This window comes from Sebastes fasciatus, chromosome 5 (assembly GCF_043250625.1).
Source record: "Sebastes fasciatus isolate fSebFas1 chromosome 5, fSebFas1.pri, whole genome shotgun sequence".
Taxonomy (NCBI): domain Eukaryota; kingdom Metazoa; phylum Chordata; class Actinopteri; order Perciformes; family Sebastidae; genus Sebastes; species Sebastes fasciatus.
In genome coordinates, this window is record NC_133799.1 from 19453180 (window position 1) to 19465120 (window position 11941).

Below are 11941 nucleotides of genomic sequence, written 5' to 3' on the forward strand. Positions count from 1 at the left end.
AATACACTTATCAACATGGGAGTGGGCAAATATGCTTGCTTTATGCAAATGTATGTATATATTTATTTTTGGAAATCAATTATGAACACAAAACAATGACAAATATTGTCCAGAAACCCTCACAGGTACTGCATTTAACATTAAAAATATGCTCAAATCATAACATGGCAAACTGCAGCCCAACAGGCAACAACATGTCTTGAGGTCAGAGGTCAAGGGACCCCTTTGAAAAAGGCCAGACTGACAGTTTTTCCTCGCTGAAATTTAACGCAAGTTTGGAGCATTATTTAGCCTCCTTAGCGACATGGTTGGTACCAATGGACTCCTTGGGTTACTAGCTTTCAAACTGAGCCCACTACAACCTCCAAAAGTGTGTTTTTGTGTGTCTTTGTACAATCATTTGTGGTGCAGTTAAAAAAACAACAACACACATTTGCAAAAGCATTGAGAATATTTAGGCTGCATTTTTATATTCAAACTATAAAAACAAATAAAATCCAAACTTTCATTCAGCAAAAAAAGTCTCAACACTGTATATAAAAGACATAAAACACATACATGCACAGGAGGAAAGAAAAATCACAAGTACAGGAGATGAATTATAAACCAACACAAAGTTCTAAAATGATGGCATCAAGCACCACAGTCACCGTAAGTAAAAACCTCTGCGAAGGCGCAGAGACACCATCTGAAGAAGTGTGGTGAGTTAGTGGACCTTCCCAGTTTTGCTTAAAAACCCACTCGTACAACTTTATGTAGAATTGTTCTTCGTTTTGAGTGTTTTGAAGCCGACGGTTTCTCACAGGGCTCAGATAACGTCAAAATGTAAACTCCTTTTGTCCATTTGGTTTTGTTTAATTGCATATCTTCTCTGTCATCTCTTTCTGTAGGAAAAGAAAACAAAGGACATACTGTATTTAGCACAACAAATTCATATTGTACGAGGAGATGAATGATTGTTATGACGTGCAATCTACACTTTCAATACAAAGAACATTATGTCTTATCATGACAGAGATAGCCGGTGTTCCTATAAGAATAAGGGTCTGTTTACAAGATTCATCTTTTCTGCGGTGTGTTGACATAAATGTCTCATCCCCGTTTCACTTTACGAGGGGAATTACATGGCCCAGGCGTCATAATGATGATAACTGAAGCTTTTTGTTGACGCTCGGAGCACCATCCTCCATCTGCTCATATGTGATGGAGGTATCTTTTTTTCTCCACAAACATGACTACACAAAGTCTGTAGCTTCTCTTATGCAAGCTGTTGGGAATATCAACATTTTCCTCAGACCTATTATAAAATTACGAAGAAAAACAATATATGACTAAAATTTCAATATATTAACTTATTATGCATGAAAAATTAACTTCCATGACTTCCGCCATTTCTGACAACGTCAACAAACATGTCACAACTCGTGAACTCTGAACTTTCAGAAACTTTACACTTACGAGGTTGTGAATACCCAAAGATGGGGGCGTTCATATGGACTCTTCTTGTGAACACTGTAAACACGACCCCATTTGAAGGCACCATATAAAGCAGTTAACGACTTTCTTTCATGATGGAAAATTGGGGAATAAGTGAATGCTGATTCCATTCCTAGTGTCAAATAGAAAATGATTGTTATCTTATGAAGAACATTTAGTCTGTGCATCTTCAGAAGACAAAAATTGCTGCTATTTTCTTTGCTGCTGACATGAGGACAGAACTCAACCTAACAAGGTCATAGAGGGCAGGATGGCTGATATTTTCTGCGAGACAGACAGTTATTATGAGAGTGATACTGACAACCCTCCCAACACCCATTTGATGCTCTTTCTCCTGCTCCCTGTCATCACCCTCACACATCCGAGGTCACGCTATATTGTCTCACCAGGGGCTCCAGTTCAGAGTGATCAATGAGGTTGAACTCTGAGATGAAGTAGTAGTAGTGCTTGTAGCAGGTATTGATGTGGGCCTCTGCGCCCATGCTGCAGATGCTGTCAAAGTGATGGATGTAAACGTGCACAAACACCCTGAAGAGACGGCTCAGGACCTTCTTGCACACCTGCTGGAAGTTCTTGGGGAAAGGTACACCTAGTGTGAAGAAAGGAGAGACGTGTTACAGACATTAATAGACTTCAAACCTGAGAAATTGTTTTGATTAAATCTGAGACACAGTGGAATCATTCTCTGTAATTGAAACCCATCATTTAGCAGATGTAATATTGTGTAAGTAATATGACTTCTCCTCAACAGCATCAATCGTTGAGTGCTTGTCAGTGTCTTAATGAAATCTGATTTGCATGGACAATATATTTAAGAAGTTATTCTGAGCACAGCCTCTTGGGTTGATGAAAGAGGACATAAAAGAGAAAAGATAGGCCCTCTAAGTTAATACACTATTGCACATTTTTAAAGAAATGTATAACAACAACAATTTTAAGTTGCATGAGGCCTTAGTCGGTCTAAAAAGGGCCTTTTTGCTTTGTGTCAAAGAGAACTGATAAAAGCCTCTTGTAGCAGAAATACTCTCTTTTATATATTTGTAGGTAACGGTGCAGTAGAGCCGTGATTCTCAGCTAGGGGTACATGTACAGTACACCAGGGGGTACTTCTGCAGTTACTGTGGAGTAGCTCTTTCTATTTTACAAAATAGAAATTATGATTTAGTATAAGTCCTCCTGTTTCGGAGGATAATGAACACACATAGGATTACAAATTGGTGTGAGCCTGATCTTTAGCATATTTACTGCCACAATAACCAAAAACATAACAAAGAAACATGTCAGAAAATTCCAACTTAGTAGCTATAACAAGTAACACATAAATGGTATAAATGTCTTACTTTTGCTGCTTTGAGTACATAATACAACTGAAATAACAGCCTCACGATTGTATGCCTCCGCCAACCAGTCAAGTTGCCGTTTACATTCATGTCTATCCAAAAATTTTATCAATTCTTGATTTTATCCTTTTAAACATTTGTGTAAAATTGTCATAATTAGGACAGGAATTCTTGAGTTATGGCCAAAAACGTGTTTTGGAGGTCACAGTGACCTCAGTTCATGATTCAGTTCATCCTCCCCAAATTTGAAGAAATTCCCTCAAGGTTTTCCTGAGATATCGCGTTCATGAGAATGGACCGGACGGACGGACGGATGGACAACCCGAAAACATAATGCTTCCGGCCACGGCTTGAAGGCATAAAAATCTACTGAATGAAAGTAAGACACCAGGTCTACACATCACAGATTTCAAGATCGCTATGTCTTATATGGATTGATGTGTCAGGAAGCCACTGTGTTTTCTTAGCAGTGAAAAACTAAAACAATTCCTTGAAGTTATCCCATCTATGGAAGGGGCCCTTCTGAAAGGGCTGTGAGGGTACGCCAGACAAGAAAAAGGTTGGGAATCACTGTACTGGAGCACCTTGCTCCACATCTTATGCGTCCATCCATTTTTTCCCCCCCATTCATTGCTCAGGGCCATGAAAGATTGTCCACACAGTGGGTGAAAGGTAGGGAAACACCCTGGAACAATTGCCAATCTAAGCACTGCAGGCTAACAAATAGACAAACACTTATGGGAAATTTTTGAGTTTTCATTTCACCTGACCTGCATGTCTATGGACCAGAGGTGGGACCAAGGCATTATTTTGCAAGTCACAAGTCAAGTCCCAAACTTTGAGTTTTAAGTCCTAAACAAGTTATAATGCGCTCTCCACCAAATCTAATATAATTTGCGTCTCTGTCTGTAATTTTCGACCAGCACGTTTTGCATTCTGCAATTCATTTTTTGTTGTCCACCGCATAGTTTTTGTACACAGACGAAATCATCTTTGGTATCCCCAATTAACGTAACGTTATTTCTTCATGGTTTTCTCCTGCAACTTGATTGGATGCTGTCGGATTGGTTCAAACAAAGTAGATCTGGGAAATTAAGTGTCAGCTTGCTGGGAATGAATAGCGTCAACGTTAGTTGATTCCGGAAATAGAGGGACATGAATTGATTTGTGGCATACTTTTTAAATAACATACTTTATAATTTTACTAAAGTCATGTGACTCGAGTCCACTCCTCTCCTCTGGACTGTAGGAAGAAAGCAGAGCTCCAAGAGGAAAGTCATACAAACTCCACACAGAGAGGCCCCTGATTATCTCCTCTAATAATAAATGTTGATTGTCAAATCTGGCGCTGAGATAAAATACCACAACAATCACCCGTTCAGCCTCCTCTAAATGTCAAGCTCATTGTTTAATTAACCTCTGTTTGAACTTTATCATCCCATTTGAGATGTTAATGAAGGGGAACAGCGTCGCACTCCAGGCCGACACTTCAGCGTTGATGCAGCACAACGTCAGTGCATGCGGCAATCAATCAGGTTACACATTCAATAACAGTCTGACTCCTCACACACCTACTCTGGTGGGGAAGATGTCCTCATTATTGATGAGCGACTCTATCCAGTCCATGAGCAGGTTCATGTACTTGAGAGCGGGCAGCTTGGTGGGTTTCTTGTAGTCGTCGCCGTCCTGCCACCTGTACTCGTACCTCAGCCCCCCGGACATAATGGGACACGTGCGCTCGGAGCAGTACTCGCTCACCGTGCCATAGATCAAGTTGATCCTGTTGAAGAAATCCACCACGTGAACGGCTATCCAGTCGTTGATGTTCTCTCCCTCCGGCAGCTGAACCACTTTCCTCAGATCCAGGCCGGACTTGAGCGAGGCCTGGGCCTTCTTGTAGAGCTCAAAGCGCTGGGTGCCCGGTTCAAACCTCTTCCTCGGCCTGAATGTTTTGTCTTTGCTGAACACTTGTCCAAGACACAACGCCATCGACTCAGCCGCTTCCCCCTGAGATAAGGGGAGAATGAGCTCTCCAGAATAATAATTAACTTTGACTATGATAAGGCGTAACCTTCCTGAGAGATGGCACCAGGCAGCTCGGAAATCAGGTCGCAGGAGGTCGAGCGTCTGTCTTGTAAAGATTGCAGGGAGCTCTTGTTTTCAGATGGCGGGACGTTTCTGTGAAGAAGAAGAACAACAAGAAAAGTCAGAAGGTCTTTTCCTTTCCTGTCAGTCCACTTTCATCGTCTGATTGTTTACAAATGGGCCGAACAAACCATGAAATTGGCATGATTAGATCATTAAAATGAGTCAGGCAGGCCAACATACAAAGAAAACTGTATCCTCTCCCACTATAATGACAAACCAGTGAGCTCGTCCCAAATGTGTCGTTACTGCCTCCTCAAGACACCCTGATCACAAGATCTTCAGTGGCAACCATCGATAAAAATAGCAACAGTTCCAGTCGGTTGTGGCCAAACTCAGGCCACTAGAGTCAAGCATAATTGAGAAAATGAACGGCATGCTGCGATTCACTAAAGATTAACCATTTCTAGAGAGGCTCAGATTAGTAGTATAGTACTGCATCATATCATAAAAGCATATCATATGTTTTTTATATAAAAGTTATTAGTAGCTATGAGTGTCAAATAAATGTGGTGGAGTAAAAAGTACAATATTTCCCTCTGAGATGTAATGGAGTAGAAGTATTAAGTAGCATCATTCACCATTTTACCTATAAGAGCTTTAAAATCAGGCAGAGTCTCTTAGTTTAAAGTCTTTTTGGAAGGCTATTCCAAGTGAGAGGAGTACAGCACATACAGTTCATGCACTTGGAACAGACAACAAGTCCGTATGTTGTGATTTCAGACTATAATTACAGTCAGATTTCTGTGCTATTGAAGTGCTAATAACCATCTGGCAGATAGTACACACTGATCAGGAGCATGCCCTCACTGCATGGCTCTGTCATCCAAAGCCTTTATTGTTATGATCATAAAACATAATGTTGGTGTTTGAATATTAACTACATACTGTAGGTTATTATAGGAAAATAACGTGGGCAATTTGTTAGAAATAAAATCTAGGTACGTCAAGGGTTACATTTCATTGTGTTACACTCCACTGTGTTGTGTGCTTGAGGACTGTAGCATATGTTGCCTCCACAGATTTGACACTGCAGTCACATTCAAGTGACTTTGGTTGCAACATGATACTATATCCGCATTTGTGTCCCGTTTTGAACTGCCGGTCTTGACGTTTCCTGTGGTTGTTTCACTGTGACTCAAATTAGCAGAAGTTTCTCTCTCTGCTGCATTATCATCTGTGCTCACACTACAGACCAAACACTGACACACCGGTTTGCTGTGAACTTCTGTTGACCTTTTTTCAGACAATCCACAGACTCCTCACGTCTGTCAGGCTTATAGTTTGGTTCTTGTTCACTCTTCTGAGGAAACAGTGATGTTTTCAAACAGCATTTGATATATGAGAAGGGTACTTTTTCTTTCCACTAGCTTTCACAGTCTGCCTGAGTTCAAGACTCACCACTGGGGGAGCATGAATACGTGGTCATGAGATAGCTCTTAATGTGTCCATAACAAAAGGGCTCTCTGAGGAGGGCTCAGTGTGTCATTACTCCATTCAGGGAGACACAGTTTCAGACAAACATTAAACTTGGACTTTTTACACTGAAGACAGGAATGGTTTGAACAAAAAGTGACAACATGTGGGACAAAGTGACATATTTACGTGTCCCTGCGTGCCTCAAGTGAAGCGTGTCTGATCACGCACTGTTGGCATACTTTCCTGTTTTTTCTGGAATTTGCCTCTGACAACTGCAAACTAACAAACGTCCTCTCAAGACCCGACACATATGTGAGAAAGGAAGAAAAGAAGGCACTGCAAGTAACCAGAACGAAAAGAAAGAGGGAAATCAAACAGAAGAGAATACAGAATGGGAAAAAAAAAGCTGTCTGCACTGTACCTGGCTGAAATCCTGCAGCGGAGGAATGTGGTGGGAAGTTGTGGGACGTTCAGGGAGGATTCAGACACCCGGAGCCCTCGACTTAAAGATCCCAGTGGAGGACAGATCCAGCTGCTCTGCCCCCTCTAGCTCTTCTGGATCCTCTCCCTCTCTGCCGGCCACCAACAGACCTCCAACTTCTCTCAGCAGCACAGACAACACAGTGGAGAGAGAAAAAGTTGTTTGGCTTCCCTTCCTGCAGATGATGTCACATCCTGACTTTGACTTCAGGGCTGTGTGTATGTGTGTGCGTGTGTGTGTGTGTGTGGGGGGGGGGTGTGTGTGGAGGACCTATAAATTGAAAGAGTAGAAGGGCTGGAAAAGGCCCCCACTCAGCCCTCCTCCCTGTTTTCCATTTCTTTCCCTTTCTTCTCATCCTGCAGGCAGAGCAGCCAGCCCACCAAAGTCCAGCCCTCTGGTAAAGGTCCTGAGAAAACAACCCCTCCTCCTTAAGCCACATATAGGACAAGAAGGAGCAGAAGGATCCCACAAACATTTCTGGATGTTTGGCAGTCCAAGTCTCAATAACATATCATTTAAATTCTTGGCCTTTTTGAGATATTGTCGTTGAACTCAGAGCTCAACCTTAAATAGAGAAAGTGCTAGTCTCCGAAAAAACAAATCCTGTACAAACACGGCATATTTGACTGGAACTGTCTCTTGCCCTTGGGGGCTGAGTGTTCTTCTGATAGACGCCCTGACTGTTCCCTTTGTCTCCAAGGTGAATGGGTGCCACTAAAATGAAGAGGGTGTCTGTTTCTCTAATGACACCCAACCTGCAAAAAGTAGCTGTCAAGACTCTTTGTGATAGAAATCCCTCCTCCTATGTATGTGCCATGCATAGTGTCCTTTCAAAATAAACTTCAGTTTTCACAGGAACTTAGGTTTAGGCAACACAACCACAAGGGCTAGGAAACAGTCGTGGTTGACGTTAACTTCACTGACTAACGATTCACGTGACAAAATAAGTCAACGTTACTTTTAGTTTCACAGGCGAGACGAACACCAGTCTCTTGGTTGAAAGTCATATGTTTGTTTGACCCATCCACCACACCTCCCAGCCGCCCTTCCCACGCTCTTCATACTACGTCACTTGCTTCGACCGTTGAATAATTAACTAAAAGGTGCCTCCGTGCGCCGGTTTCCGATGCCGAGGGACACTGCCCAGTCAGCGGTATTTGACGAGTTGGAAGTGAGAATGGGTTGGTGTTATAGAATTTTTTGTGTGTGTAAAAGTTCTGCAAAGTTACAAAGCCCAAAATCCACACCAAAGGGAGTTACTCTCCCCCACAAAATCACTGCTCCTGAACTACCTGGACGCCTTGCTTTAAGTCCTGCCTTTTCTTCCGTAATTTGGTGACGTCATCAAGTAACATATTTGCATAATACCTGCCTAGCGGCTAGTTTGGCACGCCCTCAACCAAAGCTTGTTAGAGCGGAGCAGGAGCGGAGTCTGAAGAGTTTGGTTCAATTGACCAATCACAACAGAGTGCTTTTTGAGAAAGGGTGGAACAGCCGCTATGAGAAAAGTAAAGCGTTTTTTGAACATTAAAGCATGTAAACATGTTCTAGTAGAAACCCCAAATACAAGTATGCACCTGAAAATAAGCAGAATAAGTCTTCTTTAAGGAGCAACGGCATCAAAAGCCAGCAGTGCAGACAACTAGAGGTAGATTTGTGATGAAAGTTGCCTTCCTTCCCAGGATTAAAATATCTTAACAGGGTTCAGTGTGTATCTTTATTTGAACATTAAAGTGTTTCACTGAGCTGCAGCAATCAACTCAGTGGTTGAATTGAGGAGGTGAGGTTCCCAATTTTGGGGTCTTCCGTGGGGCAACAGGTATACCAAGATACAAATGAGATTTTATTGCTTCCCTGACATTTATCTCAAGACGCAATTGATGTTGCTTAAGTGGAAGAATTCTGCATCCTGCGTATGTACAGGTGTATGTGTATACTGTATATGTATGCATGTCTGTGTATATATACAGTTTATGTATATGTGTATATGTGTATATGTGTATATGTATGCGCACTATAATACTAGCCTACTTTTTAAAATGATTTATTTTATTTCATTTTCTTTTTCATTGTTTTCTTGTTTTTATTCCTGTTATTTTCTATATTTCTTAATTTTTTTAAATTTACTTTCAACTTTACATTTTCACTACAAAATATATAAACATTGTAGGAATGATATACTGTAAGTATGAACAACATTGTATGTAAGCAAATGTAAATTTATGTTAACTCCTGCAATAAAGTATATATACTGTATATAAAATAATTAATAATAAAAAAAAGAAATAATAAAAAAACTGGAAGAAATCTGACCCTCATCTCAGAGTCATTAGATTCAAGATACATTGTATTTAGAAGGTTAGAAAATATTTTCTTTTTTAAAAAGTAAGTAATACGTAGAATATATATAAGTATAAATATAAAGTATTTAATATTTACTGCTAAATTTGATTGCATTTGGCTTCCTTTTTTGGAACATGTGGAAAAATTATTGCTGGCTATATATGAAGCCAAACATGTGCTAGGAAGACCTAACCGCATGATTAGGATTATTTTTTATCATTTATATATGTACATATATGTATGCATATGTATATAGGTAAATACGTATATATTTTGTTGAGTTTCTTATTAATTAAATTCTGCATTGCTATCTTTATACTATTTAGTGCTTACTGGAAACTTAAATAAAAAGGGCCATGGACAAAGTAGTAGTCATACATTGCAGTATCTCAACACCTCCACTTGGGGTCACTCTGACTGTTCTTATGAGTGCAGCTGTTTTATGACACTTTTTATATGCAGGAATTATCATCAGGAGGGAATACCCTTTCTGTCAGACCACAATGTGGTTTTCATATAAATACTAATTGAGCATTGTGGTATAAATGTTTGAATATCGCACAATACATAAAGAAAGTAGCCTTGGGGTAAGTGGAAGACTACACTACTGAACTGGGGTTAAGTGTTGGATTAGTTTGCCAAACTCAATTAAAAAGGTAGTAGCGACTGTTTTAAAAAAACAAAAAACAGGTTAGGAGGTCTATATTCTTTTACATACAAACAATTATGTGTAATCTAACCAAAATATCTGACTTATACAATGCAGTTAAAAAATGTCAAACACTCTCAGTGAACAGTGATGACATGCACAGGAAATGTGCATGACGGCCTGCTGCTCTACTTTTGCACTTCGTGTGTTATTGCATCACCCAGAAATGTGGCACCAGAGGAAGTGCAGCCAGTCAGGGAATTTTTTTTTTTTCATTATTCACCGAAGCCATGCTGCCTGTCCAAACAAACAAGTTTAATGACACAGCTGTAAATAGTTCAATATCTGCAAATTACTCTCTTAGAAAGTCATTTGCAGATATTGAACTGAACAGTTCAATATCTGCAAATGACTTTCTTACAGCTACAGCTGTGTCATTAAACTTGTTTGTTTGGACAGGCAGCATGGCTTTGGTGAATAATGACAGTGAATGCTATCAAAGATGCTATCTGTTCTCAATAAAAGTAAAAGTAAAATTAGAAAAAGACATATATTCTAGGCATTTTTTTTTTATATATTTTATATTTACATTAGGTATATAGTCAAATCAGACATCTTCCAAGCAATTTACTTTCAATTCAACTTGTCTGGGTTACCATAAAGCAGTGGTGGAAAAAGTACTCCGATCTTTTACTTAAGTAAAAGCAGCAATACCTCAGTGTAAAAAGACTCTGTTACAAGTCATGCATTTAACATCTTACTTAAGTAAAAGTACACAAGTACTAGCATCAAAATATACTTAAAGTACCAAAAGTACTCATTATGCAGAATGGCCTATTTGCAGCTGGTAAAGGCTAATTTGAACAACTTTATATACTGCCGGGTAGCTTAATCCATAATAATACATCATACTTTATTAGTTGATTTATATTTTGTATTGATAATCCGAATCTGCAAAGTAACTAGCAACTGCAAATAAATATAGTAAAAAGTACAACATTTCCCTCTGACATGTAGTGGAGTAGAAGTTGCTTAAGAAATACTCAAGTAAAGTACAAGTACCTCTAAATTGTACTTAAGTACTTGAGTAACTGTACTTAGTTACATTCCACCACTGCCATAAAAAGACATTTTTGTGTACTTCTGTATGTCTTCTCTGTACTTAAACTATTTAAATAGATTACTAATGGTGTAGGTTATGCAAACTTCTGACACAATACAGGTTATTCATTGTCCCTGTAATCTAATCATTAAAGGTGAAGCTCACCATCAGGAGAACGTCATTAACACAACATTGATGCATTCATCTCACTTAAACAGGGTGGGAGTACCTTTAAGTAACCAGCATTAGATAATGTTTTAACTATAGGTTATGTAAACTGACACATGCCAGAGCAGAGGCAGGTTTACATAATGTAAATCGTAATGCTGCTGCTGTTTGACAGACATGTACAAGCAGCACACCTTTATCTTTACTGGGGATCAGATTCTGTCATTCATTGACTTACAGCCTGAATAACAGGGTTGAATAAATGATGTCGCTTGGGCCAAAAAGCTTTGAGCCAATAGAAACTCTGATATGAATGTGACACACAGCAATAAGTTAATTATTTTTTAAGTTAAAGCACTTCCTGAAAGTCAACTGTAGACTGGTAGCTTTAAACATCTGGATTTATTAGGACTATGCTAGTCTTGCTACTGTTCATTATCTGAAAGCTTTTAAGATCAATTACTTGAAATATAGGCTATAAATGCTGTCAAGTTGAGTCCAAATGTATTATTTTTAAAAGTATATAAGTGGTATTAACATTAATAACATTGAAAATTTCCACAATGTGGCGCTAAGAAAGGATTATCTAATATTCTTTTATTATGATTCAAATTGAAATGTGTTTCTGTTTATCACTATGAAACATGTCTGAAATATTTAGGTTGAACATTTTTAAAATACAAATATTCAGTGACATTTAAGGGTACAAATGGTGGCAAGCATATGCATAATCTGTGTTATAATTAAGAGGGGGTTCTTTGAAAATGTTCTCCCCTGTAAGGGGTCCCTGGCCCCAT

At 39.3% G+C, this 11941-nt stretch overlaps 1 protein-coding gene across 2 annotated transcripts in view; it reads right to left on the reverse strand.

The window, feature by feature from the left end:
- Positions 1-39: 39 nt before the first annotated feature.
- The window catches only part of mob3c (MOB kinase activator 3C), a 14197-nt gene continuing 2295 nt past the window's right edge, over positions 40-11941 (reverse strand). For both annotated transcript variants that reach the window (XM_074635567.1, XM_074635566.1), the window contains exons 2-5: positions 6823-6998; positions 4409-5015; positions 1884-2086; positions 40-884 (exon numbers count right to left, since the gene is read on the reverse strand). In XM_074635567.1, the coding sequence (XP_074491668.1) occupies positions 855-884; positions 1884-2086; positions 4409-4826 (651 nt within the window). In that variant the 5' untranslated portion in view covers positions 4827-5015; positions 6823-6998 and the 3' untranslated portion in view covers positions 40-854. The remainder of the gene's footprint in view (positions 885-1883; positions 2087-4408; positions 5016-6822; positions 6999-11941) is intronic.